General features: G+C 45.7%; 1 protein-coding gene across 2 annotated transcripts in view; it reads left to right on the top strand.

Moving 5' to 3' along the window:
- The window catches only part of LOC112243944 (glycine receptor subunit beta), a 48,998-nt gene extending 40,059 nt beyond the window's left edge, over window positions 1-8,939 (top strand). Inside the window, exons 8-11 of one of the 2 annotated variants that reach the window (XR_006082606.1) lie at window positions 133-285; window positions 384-466; window positions 678-826; window positions 1,594-1,729. Coding sequence is in view for 1 of the 2 variants with exons in the window: in XM_042316996.1 (XP_042172930.1) it covers window positions 133-285; window positions 678-826; window positions 1,594-1,752; window positions 8,214-8,510 (758 nt within the window). In the remaining variant the exon portion in view is untranslated. Of the gene's footprint in view, window positions 1-132; window positions 286-383; window positions 467-677; window positions 827-1,593; window positions 1,753-8,213 lie in introns of those variants that run through there. The other variant, XM_042316996.1, reaches the window with a different exon arrangement.
- Window positions 8,940-21,239: the final 12,300 nt, after the last annotated feature.

The raw sequence follows: 21,239 nt of genomic DNA, 5'->3' as shown, positions 1-21,239 counted from the left end.
AAAAATTACATCAAGGTTCTGAAATTATTTCCAAAGTGATTGTAAAAAAAACTGTTTAAAGCTGTAGACTTCTTATGAAGATCCATAACCCTGTGTGTGTGTGTGTGTGTGTGTGTGTGTGTGTGTGTGTAGGTTACTACACCTGTGTGGAGGTGATCTTTACATTAAGGAGACAGGTGGGCTTCTATATGATGGGAGTCTACGCCCCCACCCTTCTCATCGTGGTTCTCTCCTGGCTGTCCTTCTGGATCAACCCTGACGCAAGCGCTGCCAGGGTTCCTCTGGGTATGATCTGTAACCTTTAACCCTACCGTGGAAGAGGTTTGTTCTGGACCAGGTTATCTTCTCATCTGGTTGTCCCTCCCCCATATGTCTATTTGTAGGCCTAGTCTATCCATCTATCCATCCGTCCCTGTCCATCCGTCCATCTGTCCATCCGTCCATTCATCCAGAGGGCTGTCAGCAGGTCAGTCTGGGAGACGATCATGACATCATCACAATATGATATCATGACATCATCATACCATGACATCAATAGATCTGTCTGTCTGTCTCTAATGTCGCTGTCTCTCTGTCTTTCTGTCTCTGTCTTTGTCTGTCCGTCTTTAGTCTGTATTTAGTCTGTCTGTCTGTCTGTCTGTCTCTAATGTCTCTAATGTCTCTGTCTGTCTCTCTAGGTATCCTGTCTGTCCTGTCCCTGTCCAGTGAGTCCATGTCTCTGGCGTCAGCGCTTCCTAAAGTCTCCTATGTGAAGGCGATAGACATCTGGCTCATCGCATGTCTGCTGTTCGGCTTCGCTTCACTGGTGGAGTACGCAGTGGTGCAGGTCAGACACACAGCCACACAGACACACAGACAGTGATTACATGGTGTGTGGTGGAGTACGCAGTGGTGCAGGTCAGACACACAGACACACAGACAGTGTTTACATGGTGTGTGGTGGAGTACGCAGTGGTGCAGGTCAGACACACAGCCACACAGACACACAGACAGTGATTACATGGTGTGGTGGAGTATGCAGTGGTGCAGGTCCGACACACAGACAGTGTTGACAATTAAATTCAATGAAATAACAAAAACTCTCCCTGTTTCTCTGTCTGTCTGTCTCTCTGTCTGTCTGTCTGTCTGTCTCTCAATCTCTGTCTCTCTCTCGGTCACTCGCTTGCTCTTGACTCCCTCCTTCCCTCTCTCTCTCTCTCTCCCTCTCTCTCCTCCCTCCCCCTCCCTCTGCTCTCCCCTCTCTCTCTCTCTCTCTCTCTCTCTCTCTCTCTCCCTCCCTCTCTCTCTCTCCTCTCTCTCCCTCCCTCCCCCTCCCTCTCCTCTCCTCCACCCCCCTCTCTCTCTCTCTCTCTCGCTCTCTCTCCCACTCTCTCTCCCCTCTCTCTCTCTCTCTCCCCCCCCCCCCTCCCTCTCTCCTCCCTCTCCCTCCTCCCTCCCTCCCTCCCTCCCTCCCTCCCTCCCTCCCTCCCTCCCTCCCTCCCTCCCTCCCCTCCCTCCTCCCCCTCCCCCCTCCCTCCCCCCTCCTCCTCCCTCCCTCCCTCCCTCCCTCCCTCCCTCCCTCCCCCCTCTCTCCTCCCTCCCTCCCTCCCCCAGGTCATGTTAAACAGTCCTAGGCGTATAGAGGAGGAGAAGTCTAAGATGGCGTCTAAAGAGAAGGCTCTGAGAGAGAAAGAGGGGAAGAAGACTCCTTCTAAAACTAACACTGTCAATGGGACCGGAGGAACGCCCATTCATCACGTTAGCACTCTGCAGGCAAGACTACTCTACCGTGTGTGTGTGTGTGTGTGTGTGTGTGTGTGTGTGTGTGTGTGTGTGTGTGTGTGTGTGTGTGTGTGTGTGTGTGTGTGTGTGTGTGTGTGTGTGTGTGTGGATCTAGAGATGGGTATACTGTAATTGCAGTAGAGTATTGTTAGGCAGCTCAGAGCCCTGACTTCATAACCGTGTGTGTTGACAAAGCAAGTGAAATGGATAAACAAACATGAAATAAACAATAAAAAGTTAACAGTAAATATTACACTCAAAAGTTCCAAAATAATGGAGAGATTTCAAATATTATATTATGTCTATATACAGTGTTGTAACAATGTACACATAGTTCAAATACAAAAGGGAAAATAAATAAACATTTATTTAACTAGGCAAGCATGTCAGTTAAGAAAATATCCATATTTACATTGACAGCCTACCCCAGACAACTGTGCGCCGCCCTGTAGGATCAATCAACCAATCACGACCGATGTGATGCAGCCTGGATTCGAACCAGGTACTGCAGTGACACCTCTTGCACTGAAATGCAGTCTCTTAGACCACTGCACCATTCGGGTATTTACAAAGTTTTGTTCTTCACTGGTTGCTCTTTCCTTTTGGCAACAGGTCACAACTCTTTCTGCTGTGAAGGCACACTGTGGTATTTCACCCAATAGATGTGGGGGTTTAATAAATTACATTTGTTTTCTAATTCTTTGTGTATCTGTGTAATCTCAGGGAAATACTGTGCCTTCAGAAAGTATTCAGACCTTGACTTTTTCCACATTTTGTTTTTCTGAAATGGATTAAATAACAGAAAATACACTTGAGAAGTTTCTACAACTTGATTGGAGTCCACCTGTGGTCAATTCAATCGATTGGACATGTCGTGTCTTTGGCATCATTAAACTGAAGACTTATTTAGTTTATCAAATCAATTCTCTGTAATTATTATTACGTGATTAACTAATCAGGTAGATGTAATTAACTAGGAAGTCGGGGCACCAAGGAGAATCTTCACATTACAAAGTTATAATTTTCCTAATATAATTCTTCAGATATTTTAATATCTGATCAATTAGTCTTCTAATTAATGAATTATTCTTTACCTCACGTTAGTCTCATTCCAAACATCATAAATTGTTGGTTATCTGCACAAACTCAGTCTTCACTATGAGTCATCCATACATCAATTGTCTTAATAATTTATTAACTAACTAAATAATAACAGAAATGCACAAACAAACAAGTAGATATGGATACAAGGAAATGATAGGGGAATGTGCCCTAGTGGGCTAAACCGGCATGGCGGCTTGTTAGACAAAGGGACAGAGAAAGATATGTTGATACAGAATAGTTGTTTTGGCGGTTGTCGATCTTTGCATTCACGGGTACATCATTTCTTGCTGCAGGCTAGTAATTAGTATCGAAGAGTAGCTCTTATTCTGTCAGATCGATAGTCTCAGATTTTAACCACTTGGTATGGTTAAGAGTTCAGCAATCTACTCAAACCTTAGCCCTCTCGGTTATCGAGGTAAGCTGGTCTGAAAACTTAGCCCCCTCGGTTATCGAGGTAAGCTGGTCTGAAACCTTAGCCCTCTCGGTTATCGAGGTAAGCTGGTCTGAAACCTTAGCCCCCTCGGTTATCGAGGTAAGCTGGTCTGAAACCTTAGCCTTCTCGGTTATCGAGGTAAGCTGGTCTGAAACCTTAGCCCCCTCGGTTATCGAGGTAAGCTGGTCTGAAACCTTAGCCCTCTCGGTTATCGAGGTAAGCTGGTCTGAAACCTTAGCCCCCTCGGTTATCGAGGTAAGCTGGTCTGAAACCTTAGCCCTCTCGGTTATCGAGGTAAGCTGGTCTGAAACCTTAGCCTTCTCGGTTATCGAGGTAAGCTGGTCTGAAACCTTAGCCCCTCGGTTATCGAGGTAAGCTGGTCTGAAACCTTAGCCCTCTCGGTTATCGAGGTAAGCTGGTCTGAAACCTTAGCCCCCTCGGTTATCGAGGTAAGCTGGTCTGAAACCTTAGCCCTCTCGGTTATCGAGGTAAGCTGGTCTGAAACCTTAGCCCCCTCGGTTATCGAGGTAAGCTGGTCTGAAACCTTAGCCCTCTCGGTTATCGAGGTAAGCTGGTCTGAAACCTTAGCCCCCTCGGTTATCGAGGTAAGCTGGTCTGAAACCTTAGCCCTCTCGGTTATCGAGGTAAGCTGGTCTGAAACCTTAGCCCTCTCGGTTATCGAGGTAAACTGGTCTGAAACCTTAGCCCTCTCGGTTATCGAGGTAAGCTGGTCTGAAGGGAATTGCTCCTGGTGGGGGTTATATTCGTAACAGCAGAAAGGGGCTGTCCCGGGCCAATGACTTAGTTAACTTTAAAGGGAATTGGGTTCCCTTTCATTAAACAGTTTAAAATCACATGAGGTTCCCCAGTGGGATAAACCGGTATCACGGTATTCAAATATTTTTTGCCAGATCCTAATTGGTATGTAAAATTGTATGTTTCTTTTGATGGCATAGAAAGCCCTTCTTGCCTTGTCTCTCAGATCGTTCACAGGTTTGTGGAAATGACTTGTGACGCTGATGTTTAGGTCAAGGTATGTATAGTTTTTTGTGTATGCTCGTGGGCAACAGAACCTAGATGGAATTTGTATTTTTTTTTGTTAACCTTTATTTAACTATACAAGTCAGTTAAGAACAAATTCTTATTTACAATGACCAAAAGGCCTCCTGCGTGGATGGGGGCTAGGTTTAAAAAAAATGTATATAACAAAAATACGACAAAACTCACATCCCGACAAGGGAGGCACCACAACACTACATAAAGAGAGACATAAGACAACAACATGGCAGCAGCACAACATGGCAGCAGCACAACATGGCAGCAGCACAACATGGTAGCAGCACAAAACATGGTACAAACATTATTGGGCACAGACAGCAGCACAAAGGGCAAGAAGGTAGAAACAACAATACATCAAATTTGTGGTCCTGGCAACTGGAACACCATTATTTTTTGTCTTACTGATGTTTAGGCCGAGGTATGTATAGTTTTTTGTGTGCCCTAGGGCAACGGTGTCTAGATGGAATTTGTATTCGTGGTCCTGGTGACTGGAAAACCATTATTTGTGTCTTACTGAGATTTACTGTCAGAGCCCAGGTCTGACAGGGCCCAGCTCTGTCAGGGACCAGGTCTGTCAGAATCTGTGCAGAAGATCTATGTGCTGCTGTAGGCGCTCCTTGGTTGTTGACAGAAGCACCAGATCATCAGCAAACACTAGACATTTGACTTCAGATTCATTCTAATAGGGTGAGGCCGGGTGCTGCAGACTGTTCTAGTGCTGTAATGACACCTGCCTCTGATTGAGAACCATACTAGGCCGAAACATAGAAATACCCAAATCATAGAAAAACAAACATAGACTGCCCACCCCAACTCACGCACTGACCATACTAAATAATGACAAAATAAAGGAAATAAAGGTCAGAACGTGACAATACCCCCCCTCCCAAAGGTGCGGACTCCGGCCGCAAAACCTTAACCTATAGGGGAGGGTCTGGGTGGGCGTTTGTCCGCGGTGGCGGCTCTGGCGCAGGACGCGGACCCCACTTCACCATCGTCTTAGTCCGCCTTATTGTCCGCCTCCGTGGCTTTCTAACCATGGCCACCCTTCTCAATGACCCCACTGGACAGAGGGGCAGCTCGGGACAGAGGGGCAGCTCGGGACAGAGGGGCGGGAGCTCTGGACAGAGGGGCGGGAGCTCTGGACAGAGGGGCAGCTCGGGATAGAGGGGCGGAAGCTCTGGCGCCTCTGGGCTGAGGGGCTCTGGCGCCTCTGGGCTGAGGGGCTCTGGCGCCTCAGACTCCGGCAGCAGCGCCGGACAGGCGGGAGACTCCAGCAGCAGCGCCGGACAGACAGGACCACCTGCAGGGAGGAGACAGAGAGACAGCCTGGTGCGTGGGGCTGCCACAGGAACCACCAGGCTGGGGAGACCTTCAGGAGGCTTGGTGTTAGGAGGAGGCACCTGAAGGACCGGGCTGTGGGCGAGCACTGGAGCTCTGGTGCGCAGCCTTGGCACCACTTCCCCAGGCTACTCTAGCCCGGCCCCTCCAGAGTGCAGGCACAGGTTGAACCGGGCTGTGGGTAAGCACGGGAGATCTAGTGCTTACTACGCGCACCTCTCCCTTATGCTCCACTCCCACATTTGCCTGGCACGAGCGGAGCGCAGGCAGAGGACGCACTGCACCCTCCCAGCGCCCCGGAGACAGCATGCAGAGCCGGCGCAGGATACCCTGGACCAAAACTGCGTACCAGCGACCAGACCCGCTGAGCAGGCACCATACGTCCTGGCTCGATGCCCGCCCTTTGCATGACACTCTCGGGGGGCTGCCCTATAGCGCACCGGGCTATGGACACGTACTGTCGACACCGTGCGCTTAACTGCATAACACGGTGCCTGACAGTAACGCGCTGCTTATAATAAGCACGAGGAGTGAGCTCAGGTCTGCTACCTGGCTTAGCTCCACACCTCGTGTGCCACCCCCAAAAACTTTTTGGGGCTGCCTCTCGTATCTGTCGCACTGCCGTGCTGCCTCCTCATATCGCCGCCGCTCAGCTTTCGCTGCCTCCATGGTTCTTTTAATACGAAAATGGACACATGAACAACTGAATACAAAAAACAATAACCGTGGAATGAACGAAACCCAAAACAGTCCTATCTGGTGCAAACACAGAGACAGGAACAAACACCCACCAACACACAGTGAAACCCAGGCTACCTAAGTATGATTCTCAATCAGAGACAACTAATGACACCAGCCTCTTATTGAGAACCATACTAGGCCGAAACATAGAAATACCCAAATCATAGAAAAACAAACATAGACTGCCCACCCCAACTCACGCCCTGACCATACTAAATAATGACAAAACAAAGGAAATAAAGGTCAGAACGTGACAAGCGCCCTCGCCAATTCGTTGATATATATGTTGAAGAGGGTGGGGCTTAAACTGCATCCCTGTCTCACCCCACGGCTCTGTGGGAAGAAATGTGTGTTTCTTGCCAATTTTAACCACACACTTGTTTATGTACATGAGTTTTATAATGTCGTGTGTTTTTACCCCAACACCACTTTCCATCAGTTTGTATAGCAGACCCTGATGCCAAATTGAGTTTAAATATTTTTTTAAATCAACAAAGCATGAAAAGACTTTGCCTTTGTTTTGGTTTGTTCGTTAGTCATTCAGGGTGTCCAGGGTGAATACGTGGTCTGTCGTTTAGGGTGTTCAGGGTGAATACGTGGTCTGTCATTTAGGGTGTGCAGGGTGAATACGTGGTCTGTCATTTAGGGTGTGCAGGGTGAATACGTGGTCTGTCATTTAGGGTGTGCAGGGTGAATACGTGGTCTGTCATTTAGGGTGTGCAGGGTGAATACGTGGTCTGTCATTTAGGGTGTGCAGGGTGAATACGTGGTCTGTCGTTTACAGTAATTTGGTGAAAAGCCAATTTGATATTTGCTCAGAACATTGTTTTCACTGAGGAAACGTACAATACAATTTAAAGGATGTTCCCAACATTGCTCTCTCTATAACTCTCTCTCTATCACTCTCTCTCTATCACTCTCTCTCTATCACTCTCTCTCTATAACTCTCTCTCTATAACTCTCTCTCTATAACTCTCTCTCTATCACTCTCTCTCTATCACTCTCTCTCTATCACTCTCTCTCTATCACTCTCTCTCTATAACTCTCTCTCTATAACTCTCTCTATAACTCTCTCTCTATAACTCTCTCTCTATCACTCTCTCTCTATCACTCTCTCTCTATCACTCTCTCTCTATCACTCTCTCTCTATAACTCTCTCTCTATCACTCTCTCTCTATAACTCTCTCTCTATCACTCTCTCTCTATCACTCTCTCTCTATCACTCTCTCTCTATAACTCTCTCTCTATCCCTCTCTCTCTATCCCTCTCTCTCTCTCTATCACTCTCTCTCTATAACTCTCTATCACTCTCTCACTCTCTCTCTATAACTCTCTCTCTATCACTCTCTCTCTATCACTCTCTCTCTATCTCTCTCTATAACTCTCTCTCTATCACTCTCTCTCTATAACTCTCTCTATAACTCTCTCCTCATCACTCTCTCTCTCTATAACTCTCTCTCTATAACTCTCTCTCTCTATAACTCTCTATCTCTCTCTCTATAACTCTCTCTCTATCACTCTCTCTCTATCACTCTCTCTCTATCACTCTCTCTCTATCACTCTCTCTCTATCACTCTCTCTCTATCACTCTCTCTCTATCACTCTCTCTCTATCACTCTCTCTCTATCACTCTCTCTCTATCACTCTCTCTCTATCACTCTCTCTCTATCACTCTCTCTCTATCACTCTCTCTCTCCTGATCATTTACTTCCTACACATCTCTCTTTTACTGCTGTCCTAACATTACTAACTGGTGTGTCTGTCTGTGTCTGTAGGTGGTGGAGACCCGCTGTAAGAAGGTGTGTACATCTAAGTCAGACCTCCGCTCTAATGACTTCAGCATCGTGGGATCTCTCCCCAGAGACTTTGAGCTTTCTAACTTTGACTGCTATGGCAAGCCCATTGAGGTTACCGGGGCAACCGGCAAATCACAGGCCAAGAACAACAAGAAAGCCCCGCCCCCTAAACCTGTCATCCCCGCTGCAGCCAAACGCATCGACCTGTACGCACGTGCTCTGTTCCCCTTCAGTTTCCTCTTCTTCAACGTCATATACTGGTCTGTCTACTTGTAGGGAGGGAAGGTGTGTGTGTGTGTTAATATCTGAGAATGTCAGTGGGTATTCCCATTTTTTATATTAACATAATTTACTACTTTATCTTGACCTGTAATCCTTGACCTCTAACCCCTGACCCCTTGCCCATGAACCCCAATCCTACATTTAAGAGGCTGGTTTCCCCGACTCGGATAAGGCCCAGTCCTGGACTGCTCTCTCAATAGATAAAGTCCATTGGACTTAATCCAAGAAAAGGCTTCATCTGTGTCCAGGGAACCAACATGTAGAAGTGATCTTAGATTAGAACTCATCCTATACGGCCCGGCTTTCGCAATGTAGTAACCGGCCAGAGACAGACAGACAGGCAGACAGGTAGACAGACAGGCAGAAACGCAGACAGGCAGACACACAGACAGGCAGACACACAGACAGGCAGACATGCAGACAGGCAGACAGACACACGGGCAGACAGGCAGAGACAGGCAGACACACAGACAGGCAGACAGACAGACACAGACAGGCAGAAACGCAGACAGGCAGACAGCAGACACACAGACAGGCAGACAGACGCAGAGGACAGGCACACACAGACAGGCAGACACAGACAGACAGACAGACACGCAGACAGGCAGACAGACAGGCAGACAGGGCAGACACACAGACAGGCAGACACGCAGGCAGGTAGACACGCAGAGGCAGACACGCAGACAGGCAGACACGCAGGCAGGTAGACACGCAGACAGGTAGACACGCATACTGACGGACACACAGACAGACAGGCAGACAGGTAGACAGCCGGACACGCGGCAGGTAGACAGGCAGACACGCAGACAGGTAGACAGGCAGACAGCTGGACATGCGGACAGGTAGACAGGCAGACAGTTAGAGAGGTAGACAGGCAGACACGCAGACAGGTAGACAGGCAGACACGCAGACAAGCAGACACGCAGACAGGTAGACAGGCAGACAGCCGGACACGCGGACAGGTAGACAGGCGGGCACGGAGACTGACGGACACGCAGACACACAGACAGGCCTCCAGAGTGGCGCCGTGGTCTAAGGCACTGCATCACAGTGCTAGCTGTGTCACTAGAGATTCTGGGTTCCAGTCCAGGCTCTGTTGCAGCTGGCCGGCAGGGATGTCCTTGTTCCATAGCGCACTAGCGACTCCTGGGTGCAGTGCATGGTCGCCAGGTGTACATTGTTTCCTCCAACACATTGGTGCGGCTGGCTTCCGGGTTAAGTGGGCATTGTGTCAAGAAGCAGTGCGGCTTGGTTGGGTTGTGTTTCGGAGGACGCACGGCTCTCGACCTTCACCTCACCCGAGTCCGTATGGGAGTTGCAGCGATGAGACAAGACTGTAACTACCAATTGGATACCACGAAAAGGGGGTAAAAAATATATATGTTAAAAGGCAGGCAGATAGATGGACAGGCAGGCGGGCAGGCAGGTAGACATTCATCATATATGGCTTCCTCTATGTATTAACTGCATGTTTCTATAGCAGACCACAGACAGACAGGCAGGCAGACAGACAGGCAGACAGATAGGCAGACAGACAGACAGGCAGACAGATAGGCAGACAGATAGGCAGATAGATGGATGGACAGATGGAGAGGAAGATATGCAGACAGGCAGATAAACGAACAGACAGACGGACGGACGGGCAGGCAGGCAGATAGATGGACAGACAGATAGACAGGCAGACAGGCAGATATGCAGACAGACAGGAAAAATTTCAGGCAGACAGACAGAGACAGACAGACAGATTCTTCTTGGACCTCGCTCATCAACAAACTGTTTTCTGAGATACTGAATTTGGCGCGCTTGGCACATAGTTTTGCCCATTCTAACATTCAGTTGAACAGTAACTGAATGCCTCGATGCCTGCTTTATATAGCAAGACACAGCCACACAACTCACTGTCTGTAACCCAGTTTTGTGAAATGGGCGGCGGACCTAATAAACTGGCCGGAGAGTGTATATCATCGATACATGAATATAACAGTATATATAGCATGTTAACATGGGGATATATACAGTATCATCTATACATGAAGATAACAGTATACAGTATATGGGTCGAGTGTTGGTTTCTTGAGGAGAGGAGCGACTCGGGCCATCTTGAAGTCAGTGGTCAGGGATGAGTTGATGAGTGAAGTGAGGAAGGGGAGGTCACCAGAGATGGTGTGGAGAAGGGAGGAGGGGATGGGGATGAGTTGATGAGGGAAGTGAGGAAGAGGAGGTCTCCAGAGATGGTGTGGAGAAGGGAGGAGGGGATGGGGGTGAGGGAAGTGAGGAAGGGGAGGTCTCCAGAGATGGTGTGGAGAAGGGAGGAGGGGATGGGGATGAGTTGATGAGGGAAGTGAGGAAGAGGAGGTCTCCAGAGATGGTGTGGAGAAGGGAGGAGGGGATGGGGGTGAGGGAAGTGAGGAAGGGGAGGTCTCCAGAGATGGTGTGGAGAAGGGAGGAGGGGATGGGGATGAGTTGATGAGGGAAGTGAGGAAGAGGAGGTCTCCAGAGATGGTGTGGAGAAGGGAGGAAGGGTTGAGCAGGCAGGATGTCGGGCGGACGGACATCACTAGTCGCAGGATTTTATCTGGAGAGAGAGGGGAGAAAGAGGCCAAAGCGTAAGGTAGTTCTGTGTGAGTGGGATCAGTGGACTCAATAGGCTGAGTGAATGAGGAGCGGCTGGCGTCAACCTATTCCCTATAGTGAGCACTATTACAACACTATAGTCAATTACTTTGGGCCAAAGTCTCCCAAAGCTGTCTAATACATCTGGTCTAAAGTAGTGCACTATGAAGGGAGTAGGGTTCCATAGGACTCTGGTCTAAAGTAGTGCACTATGAAGGGAGTAGGGTTCCATAAGACTCTGGTCTATAGTAGTGCACTATGAAGGGAACAGGGCTCTAGTCTATAGTAGTGCACTATGAAGGGAACAGTGCTCTGGTCTAAAGTAGTGCACTATGAAGGGAACAGGGCTCTGGTCTATAGTAGTGCACTATGAAGGGAACAGGGCTCTGGTCTATAGTAGTGCACTATGAAGGGAACAGGGCTCTGGTCTATAGTAGTGTACTATGACAGGGAACAGGGCTCTGGTCTAAAGTAGTGCACTATGAAGGGAACAGTGCTCTGGTCTATAGTAGTGCACTATGAAGGGAACAGGGCTCTGGTCTAAAGTAGTGCACTATGAAGGGAACAGGGCTCTGGTCTATAGTAGTGTACTATGAAGGGAACAGGGCTCTGTAGAGGAGTTTGGTGCCATTTTAGATTGGCCCTGTGTGTATGCAACATGATATATCTAATGATGTTAGATTATCTATATTAGTGTAATTTATGTTATTTTATCTATATTAATGTAAATTATACTGTATGATGTAAATGTCTCTGAAAATAAACTGCCTGATCCTAAAAGAACCAATAAAAACCCAGATGACAAAGCTCTCTGTCTCTCTAGAGCTCTATGTAGAATACCAGACCCAACCATAAACCTCTAGACCAGGAGGAGACAATCCTGTAGAGTACCAGACCTAACCATAACCCTGTAGAGTACCAGACCTAACCATAACCCTCTAGACCAGGAGGCGACAACCCTGTAGAGTACCAGACCTAACCATAAACCTCTAGACCAGGAGGAGACAATCCTGTAGAGTACCAGACCTAACCATAACCCTGTAGAGTACCAGACCTAACCATAACCCTGTAGAGTACCAGACCTAACCATAACCCTGTAGAGTACCAGGCCTAACCATAACCCTGTAGAGTACCAGGCCTAACCATAACCCTCTAGACCAGGAGGAGACAATCATGTAGAGTACCAGGCCTAACCATAACCCTCTAGACCAGGAGGAGACAACCCTGTAGAGCACCAGACCTAACCATAAACCTCTAGACCAGGAGGAGACAAACCTGTAGAGTACCAGACCTAACCATAACCCTGTAGAGTACCAGACCTAACCATAACCCTAACCATAACCCTGTAGAGTACCAGACCTAACCATAACCCTAACCATAACCCTGTAGAGTACCAGACCTAACCATAACCCTGTTGAGTACCAGACCTAACCATAACCCTGTAGAGTACTAGACCAGACCTAACCATAACCCTGTAGAGTACCAGACCTAACCATAACCCTGTAGAGTACCAGACCTAACCATAACCCTGTAGAGTACCAGACCTAACCATAACCCTGTAGAGTACCAGACCTAACCATAACCCTGTAGAGTACCAGACCTAACCATAACCCTGTAGAGTACCAGACCTAACCATAACCCTGTAGAGTACCAGACCTAACCATAACCCTGTTGACCAGGAGGAGACAACCCGGTTTCTGGAGAGCTGCAGGTACTGTAGGATTTTGTCCCAACTAGGCACCACACGGAGCAATTGAATCGTTCAGTGATTTCCTAAATTCATCACACCTAGGCCCTCATTTATCAATCAGGCACATATCTGTGCGTAAACCATGCATGGGATCATTTCTACGCAATGTGTGAAACTTATCAATATGAACATTTGCTTGAGTGTGCGTAAATGTACGTACAGCCATGACCATGCATAGGCATAGTGGTGGAATAAGGGAACTGCTTGTCAAGCGTCAAATGGGGAAACTATATGTTGAAAATGTGTGAAATTGTGAGAGTAATAATTCAATAAATGTTTCATTTTATTATAATTCTATTGTGAATTCATGTAACATATCTTGACAGGCTATATCATCATTTGATCACATCAGTACATTTGTTACAATAATAATCTATATAAAGTACAGTAATTTATTACTGTAGTAGCATGACCATGCCGTGCTTCTACACCTGCATTGCTTACTGTTTGGGGTTTTAGGCTGGGTTTCTGTACAGCACTTTGAGACATCAGCTGATGTGAGAAGGGCTTTATAAATACATTTGATTTGATGTGTTAAAATGAAGCCATTGTGTAAACACTATAAAACACTGAGATAATGGGAAATCGAATCATCTTGCTCTTTTGGAAGATTTGGCAGATGCTGCATTTAGCAGAGAACGTGTTTATAGAGGCAGGTGGGCTTTATATTTGCAGAAAGTACAGCTTGGCTCATTAGATATCATTTCCCCAACCAATCCCCAACATTTAAACGTGTTAACCCTCGCAAGGCTGCAGGCCCAGACGGCATCCCCAGCCGCTCCCTCAGAGCATGCGCAGACCAGCTGGCCGGTGTGTTTACGGACATATTCAATCAATCCCTATACCAGTCTGCTGTTCCCACATGCTTCAAGAGGGCCACCATTGTTCCTGTTCCCAAGAAAGCTAAGGTAACTGAGCTAAACGACTACCGCCCCGTAGCACTCACATCCGTCATCATGAAGTGCTTTGAGAGACTAGTCAAGGACCATATCACCTCCACCCTACCTGACACCCTAGACCCACTCCAATTTGCTTACCGCCCAAATAGGTCCACAGACGATGCAATCTCAACCACACTGCACACTGCCCTAACCCATCTGGACAAGAGGAATACCTATGTGAGAATGCTGTTCATCGACTACAGCTCGGCATTCAACACCATAGTACCCTCCAAGCTCGTCATCAAGCTCGAGACCCTGGGTCTCGACCCCGCCCTGTGCAACTGGGTTCTGGACTTCCTGACGGGCCGCCCCCAGGTGGTGAGGGTAGGCAACAACATCTCCTCCCCTCTGATCCTCAACACTGGGGCCCCACAAGGGTGTGTTCTGAGCCCTCTCCTGTACTCCCTGTTCACCCACGACTGCGTGGCCATGCACGCCTCCAACTCAATCATCAAGTTTGCGGACGACACAACAGTGGTAGGCTTGATTACCAACAACGACGAGACGGCCTACAGGGAGGAGGTGAGGGCCCTCGGAGTGTGGTGTCAGGAAAATAACCTCACACTCAACGTCAACAAAACTAAGGAGATGATTGTGGACTTCAGGAAACAGCAGAGGGAACACCCCCCCATCCACATCGATGGAACAGTAGTGGAGAGGGTAGCAAGTTTTAAGTTCCTCGGCATACACATCACAGACAAACTGAATTGGTCCACTCACACATCCACTCGCATCGTGAGGAAGGCGCAGCAGCGCCTCTTCAACCTCAGGAGGCTGAAGAAATTTGGCTTGTCACCAAAAGCACTCACAAACTTCTACAGATGCACAATCGAGAGCATCCTGGCGGGCTGTATCACCGCCTGGTATGGCAACTGCACCGCCCTCAACCGTAAGGCTCTCCAGAGGGTAGTGAGGTCTGCACAACGCATCACCGGGGGCAAACTACCTGCCCTCCAGGACACCTACACCACCCGATGCTACAGGAAGGCCATAAAGATCATCAAGGACATCAACCACCCGAGCCACTGCCTGTTCACCCCGCTGTCATCCAGAAGGCGAGGTCAGTACAGGTGCATCAAAGCTGGGACCGAGAGACTGAAAAACAGCTTCTATCTCAAGGCCATCAGACTGTTAAACAGCCACCACTAACATTGAGTGGCTACTGCCAACACACTGTCAATGACACTGACTCTACTCCAGCCACTTTAATAATGGGAATTGATGGGAAATGATGTAAATATATCACTAGCCACTTTAAACAATGCTACCTTATATAATGTTACTTACCCTACATTATTCATCTCATATGCATACGTAGATACTGTACTCTATATCATCGACTGCATCCTTATGTAATACATGTATCACTAGCCACTTTAACTATGCCACTTGGTTTACATACTCATCTCATATGTATATACTGTACTCGATATCATCTACTGTATCTTGCCTATGCTGCTCTGTACCATCACTCATTCATATATCCTTATGTACATATTCTTTATCCCCTTACACTGTGTATAAGACAGTAGTTTTTTTGGAATTGTTAGTTAGATTACTTGTTCGTTATTACTGCATTGTCGGAACTAGAAGCACAAGCATTTCGCTACACTCGCATTAACATCTGCTAACCATGTGTATGTGACAAATAAAATTTGATTTGATTTGATTTGATCTCACAGGAGTTTTGAGAGGATTTCAGACTTTAAAAAGGCGAACACATGCCATTACCTATCCAACCTCTGGTTTTGGCAATGGGCACTTTCAGTGGCAGCTTGTTGATTAGCATCTCACAGCCATCAATGAGACAATGTTTTGGATGCAATCATCAGCAACATGAACAGTAACACAGCTATCTTGTTGAAGGTGCATGGTAACAATTAGACACAGCTATCTTGTTGAAGCTGCATGGTAACAATTAGACACAGCTATCTTGTTGAAGGTGCATGGTAACAATTAGACACAGCTATCTTGTTGAAGGTGCATGGTAACAATTAGACACAGCTATCTTGAAGGTGCATGGTAACAATTAGACACAGCTATCTTGAAGGTGCATGGTAACAATTAGACACAGCTATCTTGAAGGTGCATGGTAACAATTAGACACAGCTATCTTGTTGAAGGTGCATGGTAACAATTAGACACAGCTATCTTGTTGAAGGTGCATGGTAACAATTAGACACAGCTATCTTGTTGAAGGTGCATGGTAACAATTAGACGCAGCTATCTTGTTGAAGCTGCATGGTAACAATTAGACACAGCTATCTTGTTGAAGGTGCATGGTAACAATTAGACACAGCTATCTTGTTGAAGGTGCATGGTAACAATTAGACACAGCTATCTTGAAGGTGCATGGTAACAATTAGACACAGCTATCTTGAAGGTGCATGGTAACAATTAGACACAGCTATCTTGCTGAAGCTGCATGGGAACAATTAGACACAGCTATCTTGTTGAAGGTGCATGGGAACAATTAGACACAGCTATCTTGTTGAAGGTGCATGGGAACAATTAGACACAGCTATCTTGAAGGTGCATGGTAACAATTAGACACAGCTATCTTGCTGAAGCTGCATGGGAACAATTAGACACAGCTATCTTGAAGGTGCATGGTAACAATTAGACACAGCTATCTTGCTGAAGCTGCATGGGAACAATTAGACACAGCTATCTTGAAGGTGCATGGTAACAATTAGACACAGCTATCTTGCTGAAGCTGCATGGGAACAATTAGACACAGCTATCTTGTTGAAGGTGCATGGGAACAATTAGACACAGCTATCTTGAAGGTGCATGGTAACAATTAGACACAGCTATCTTGCTGAAGCTGCATGGTAACAATTAGACACAGCTATCTTGTTGAAGGTGCATGGGAACAATTAGACACAGCTATCTTGAAGGTGCATGGTAACAATTAGACACAGCTATCTTGTTGAAGGTGCATGGTAACAATTAGACACAGCTATCTTGCTGAAGCTGCATGGGAACAATTAGACACAGCTATCTTGCTGAAGCTGCATGGTAACAATTAGACACAGCTATCTTGCTGAAGCTGCATGGTAACAATTAGACACAGCTATCTTGAAGGTGCATGGTAACAATTAGACACAGCTATCTTGCTGAAGCTGCATGGTAACAATTAGACACAGCTATCTTGCTGAAGCTGCATGGTAACAATTAGACACAGCTATCTTGCTGAAGGTGCATGGTAACAATTAGACACAGCTATCTTGTTGAAGGTGCATGGTAACAATTAGACACAGCTATCTTGCTGAAGCTGCATGGTAACAATTAGACACAGCTATCTTGTTGAAGGTGCATGGTAACAATTAGACACAGCTATCTTGCTGAAGCTGCATGGTAACAATTAGACACAGCTATCTTGTTGAAGGTGCATGGTAACAATTAGACACAGCTATCTTGCTGAAGCTGCATGGTAACAATTAGACACAGCTATCTTGCTGAAGCTGCATGGTAACAATTAGACACAGCTATCTTGTTGAAGGTGCATGGTAACAATTAGACACAGCTATCTTGTTGAAGGTGCATGGTAACAATTAGACACAGCTATCTTGCTGAAGCTGCATGGGAACAATTAGACACAGCTATCTTGCTGAAGCTGCATGGGAACAATTAGACACAGCTATCTTGCTGAAGCTGCATGGGAACAATTAGATCAGTTTAAAACCTCTTTGGGCTTCCCGCTAGCTGGACAACTTCCGGTGAAATGGGAGGGCGAGCAATTCAAATCAATAATCATAACAATTATGAATATTAAACATTTATGTAACATAGAGCCTTAGGTTTTTAAAGAAAAAAGAAATCACAATGTTCTTGCTAGTATCACTTTTTATTGAAGCTACGTGTCAGCCTTTGGCCTTCATCAGAGCTTTTGGCTCTACTAAACTAAAACCATCTTTGGTATAATAATGACCCTAACTTAAATAATCAAGCTTTTCATCATCTTAAATAATAATAATCAATTACATTTTTATAGAGTAGCCTAGCTATAGTTGGGTCAACCAATAGCGACCAAGTCATTGAGGGCATCATCCAAAGATGGAGAGGGGCAGTTCATGGTCTTGATCAAGTTTTAATGTCACGTGCACAACTACAGTGAAATGCCTTTCTTGCAAACTCAAATCCCAACAATGCAATAATCAATAACAACGTAATACTAGAAATAAACTAGAAATAAGACATATGAAGAACACAATAAGTAAGTAAGCATGCTATATACAGGTTCAGTTCCAATACTATGTTTACAATGTGGATACTGGATTGAGGTAGACAAGAATTTGGGTAACAGGAATTAGCGAGGGTAGCTATTATTGCCCATTGCTTTAAACCAATCTTTACTAACAACATGCCACAGACGTTGAATAAGGTCAGAGTGTCTTTCTATGTGGATGACTCAACACTATACACCTCAGCTACTACATCAACTGAAATGACTCAACACTATACACCTCAGCTACTACATCAACTGAAATGACTCAACACTATACACCTCAGCTACTACATCAACTGAAATGACTCAACACTATACACCTCAGCTACTACATCAACTGAAATGACTCAACACTATACACCTCAGCTACTACATCAACTGAAATGACTCAACACTATACACCTCAGCTACTACATCAACTGAAATGACTCAACACTATACACCTCAGCTACTACATCAACTAAATGACTCAACACTATACACCTCAGCTAAAACTGACTGACTCAACACTATACACCTCAGCTACTACATCAACTGAAATGACTCAACACTATACACCTCAGCTACTACATCAACTGAAATGACTCAACACTATACACCTCAGCTACTACATCAACTGAAATGACTCAACACTATACACCTCAGCTACTACATCAACTGAAATGACTCAACACTATACACCTCAGCTACTACATCAACTGAAATGAATGACTCAACACTATACACCTCAGCTACTACATCAACTGAAATGACTCAACACTATACACCTCAGCTACTACATCAACTGAAATGACTCAACACTATACACCTCAGCTACTACATCAACTGAAATGACTCAACACTATACACCTCAGCTACTACATCAACTGAAATGACTGCAACACTATACACCTCAGCTACTACATCAACTGAAATGACTCAACACTATACACCTCAGCTACTACATCAACTGAAATGACTCAACACTATACACCTCAGCTACTACATCAACTGAAATGACTCAACACTATACACCTCAGCTACTACATCAACTGAAATGACTCAACACTATACACCTCAGCTACTACATCAACTGAAATGACTCAACACTATACACCTCAGCTACTACATCAACTGAAATGACTCAACACTATACACCTCACTCAGCTATACAAACTGAAATGACTGCAACACTATACACCTCAGCTACTACATCAACTGAAATGACTGCAACACTATACACCTCAGCTACTACATCAACTGAAATGACTGCAACACCATACACCTCAGCTACTACATCAACTGAAATGACTCAACACTATACACCTCAGCTACTACATCAACTGAAATGACTCAACACTATACACCTCAGCTACTACATCAACTGAAATGACTCAACACTATACACCTCAGCTACTACATCAACTAAAATGACTGCAACACTTCAGAGCTGCACTTAGTTTCAGAGTGGGTGGCAAGGAATAAGTTAGCCCTAAATATTTCTAAAACTAAAAGCATTGTATTTGGGAAAAATCCTTCACTAAACCCTAAACCTCAACTACATGTTGTAATGAATAATGTGGAAATTGAGCAAGTTGAGGTGACTAAACTGTTGGTGTAACCCTGGACTGTAAACTGTTATGGTCAAAACATATTGATACAACAGTAGCTAAGATGGGGAGTCTGTCCATAATAAAGTGCTACTCTGCCTTCTTAACAACACTATCAACAAGGCAGGTCCTACAGGCCCTAGTTTCTACCTTCTTAACAACACTATAAACAAGGCAGGTCCTACAGGCCCTAGTTTCTACCTTCTTAACAGCACTATCAACAAGGCAGGCCCTAGTTTCTACCTTCTTAACAACACTATCAACAGGGCAGGTCCTACAGGCCCTAGTTTCTACCTTCTTATCAACACTATCAACAAGGCCGGTCCTACAGGCCCTAGTTTCTACCTTCTTAACAACACTATCAACAAGGCAGGTCCTACAGGCCCTAGTTTCTACCTTCTTATCAACACTATCAACAAGGCCGGTCCTACAGGCCCTAGTTTCTACATTCTTAACAACACTATCAACAAGGCAGGTCTTACAGGCACTAGTTTCTACCTTCTTAACAGCACTATCAACAAGGCAGGTCTTACAGGCCCTAGTTTCTACCTTCTTAACAGCACTATCAACAAGGCAGGTCCTACAGACCCAAGTTTCTACCTCAACACTATCAAAAAGGCAGGTCCTACAGGTCCTAGTTTCTACCTTCTTAACAACACTATCAACAAGGCAGGTCCTACAGGCTCTAGTTTTGTTGCACCTTGACTATTGTTTAGTCATGTGGTCAGGTGCCACAGAAAAGGACTTAGGAAAATTGCAATTGTACTAAGTACTACATAGAGCCATGACTACATGGAACTCTATTCCACAGTACTACATAGAGCCATGACTACATGGAACTCTATTCCACAGTACTACATAGAGGCACGACTACATGGAACTCTATTCCACAGTACTACATAGAGCCACGACTACATGGAACTCTATTCCACAGTACTACATAGAGCCAAAACTACATGGAACTCTATTCCACAATACTACATAGAGCCAAAACTACATGGAACTCTATTCCACAGTACTACATAGAGCCACGACTACATGGAACTCTATTCCACAGTACTACATAGAGCCATGACTACATGGAACTCTATTCCACAGTACTACATAGAGCCAAAACTACATGGAACTCTATTCCACAGTACTACATAGAGCCACGACTACATGGAACTCTATTCCACAGTACTACATAGAGCCATGACTACATGGAACTCTATTCCACAGTACTACATAGAGCCACGACTACATGGATCTCTATTCCACAGTACTACATAGAGCCACGACTACATGGAACTCTATTCCACAGTACTACATAGAGCCACGACTACATGGAACTCTATTCCACAGTACTACATAGAGCCATGACTACATGGAACTCTATTCCACAGTACTACATAGAGCCATGACTACATGGAACTCTATTCCACAGTACTACATAGAGCCATGACTACATGGAACTCTATTCCACAGTACTACATAGAGCCATGACTACATGGAACTCTATTCTACATCAAGTAACTGATGCAGCAGTAGAATCAGATTTAAAAAATATCTTATGGAACAGCGGGGACTGTGAAGCAACACAAACATAGACACACACTA

The sequence above is a fragment of the Oncorhynchus tshawytscha genome, unplaced genomic scaffold, assembly GCF_018296145.1.
Source record: "Oncorhynchus tshawytscha isolate Ot180627B unplaced genomic scaffold, Otsh_v2.0 Un_contig_740_pilon_pilon, whole genome shotgun sequence".
NCBI classification, from domain to species: domain Eukaryota; kingdom Metazoa; phylum Chordata; class Actinopteri; order Salmoniformes; family Salmonidae; genus Oncorhynchus; species Oncorhynchus tshawytscha.
Note: the sequence above shows the minus strand (reverse complement) of the source record. Positions and strands in the feature narration are given on the sequence as shown.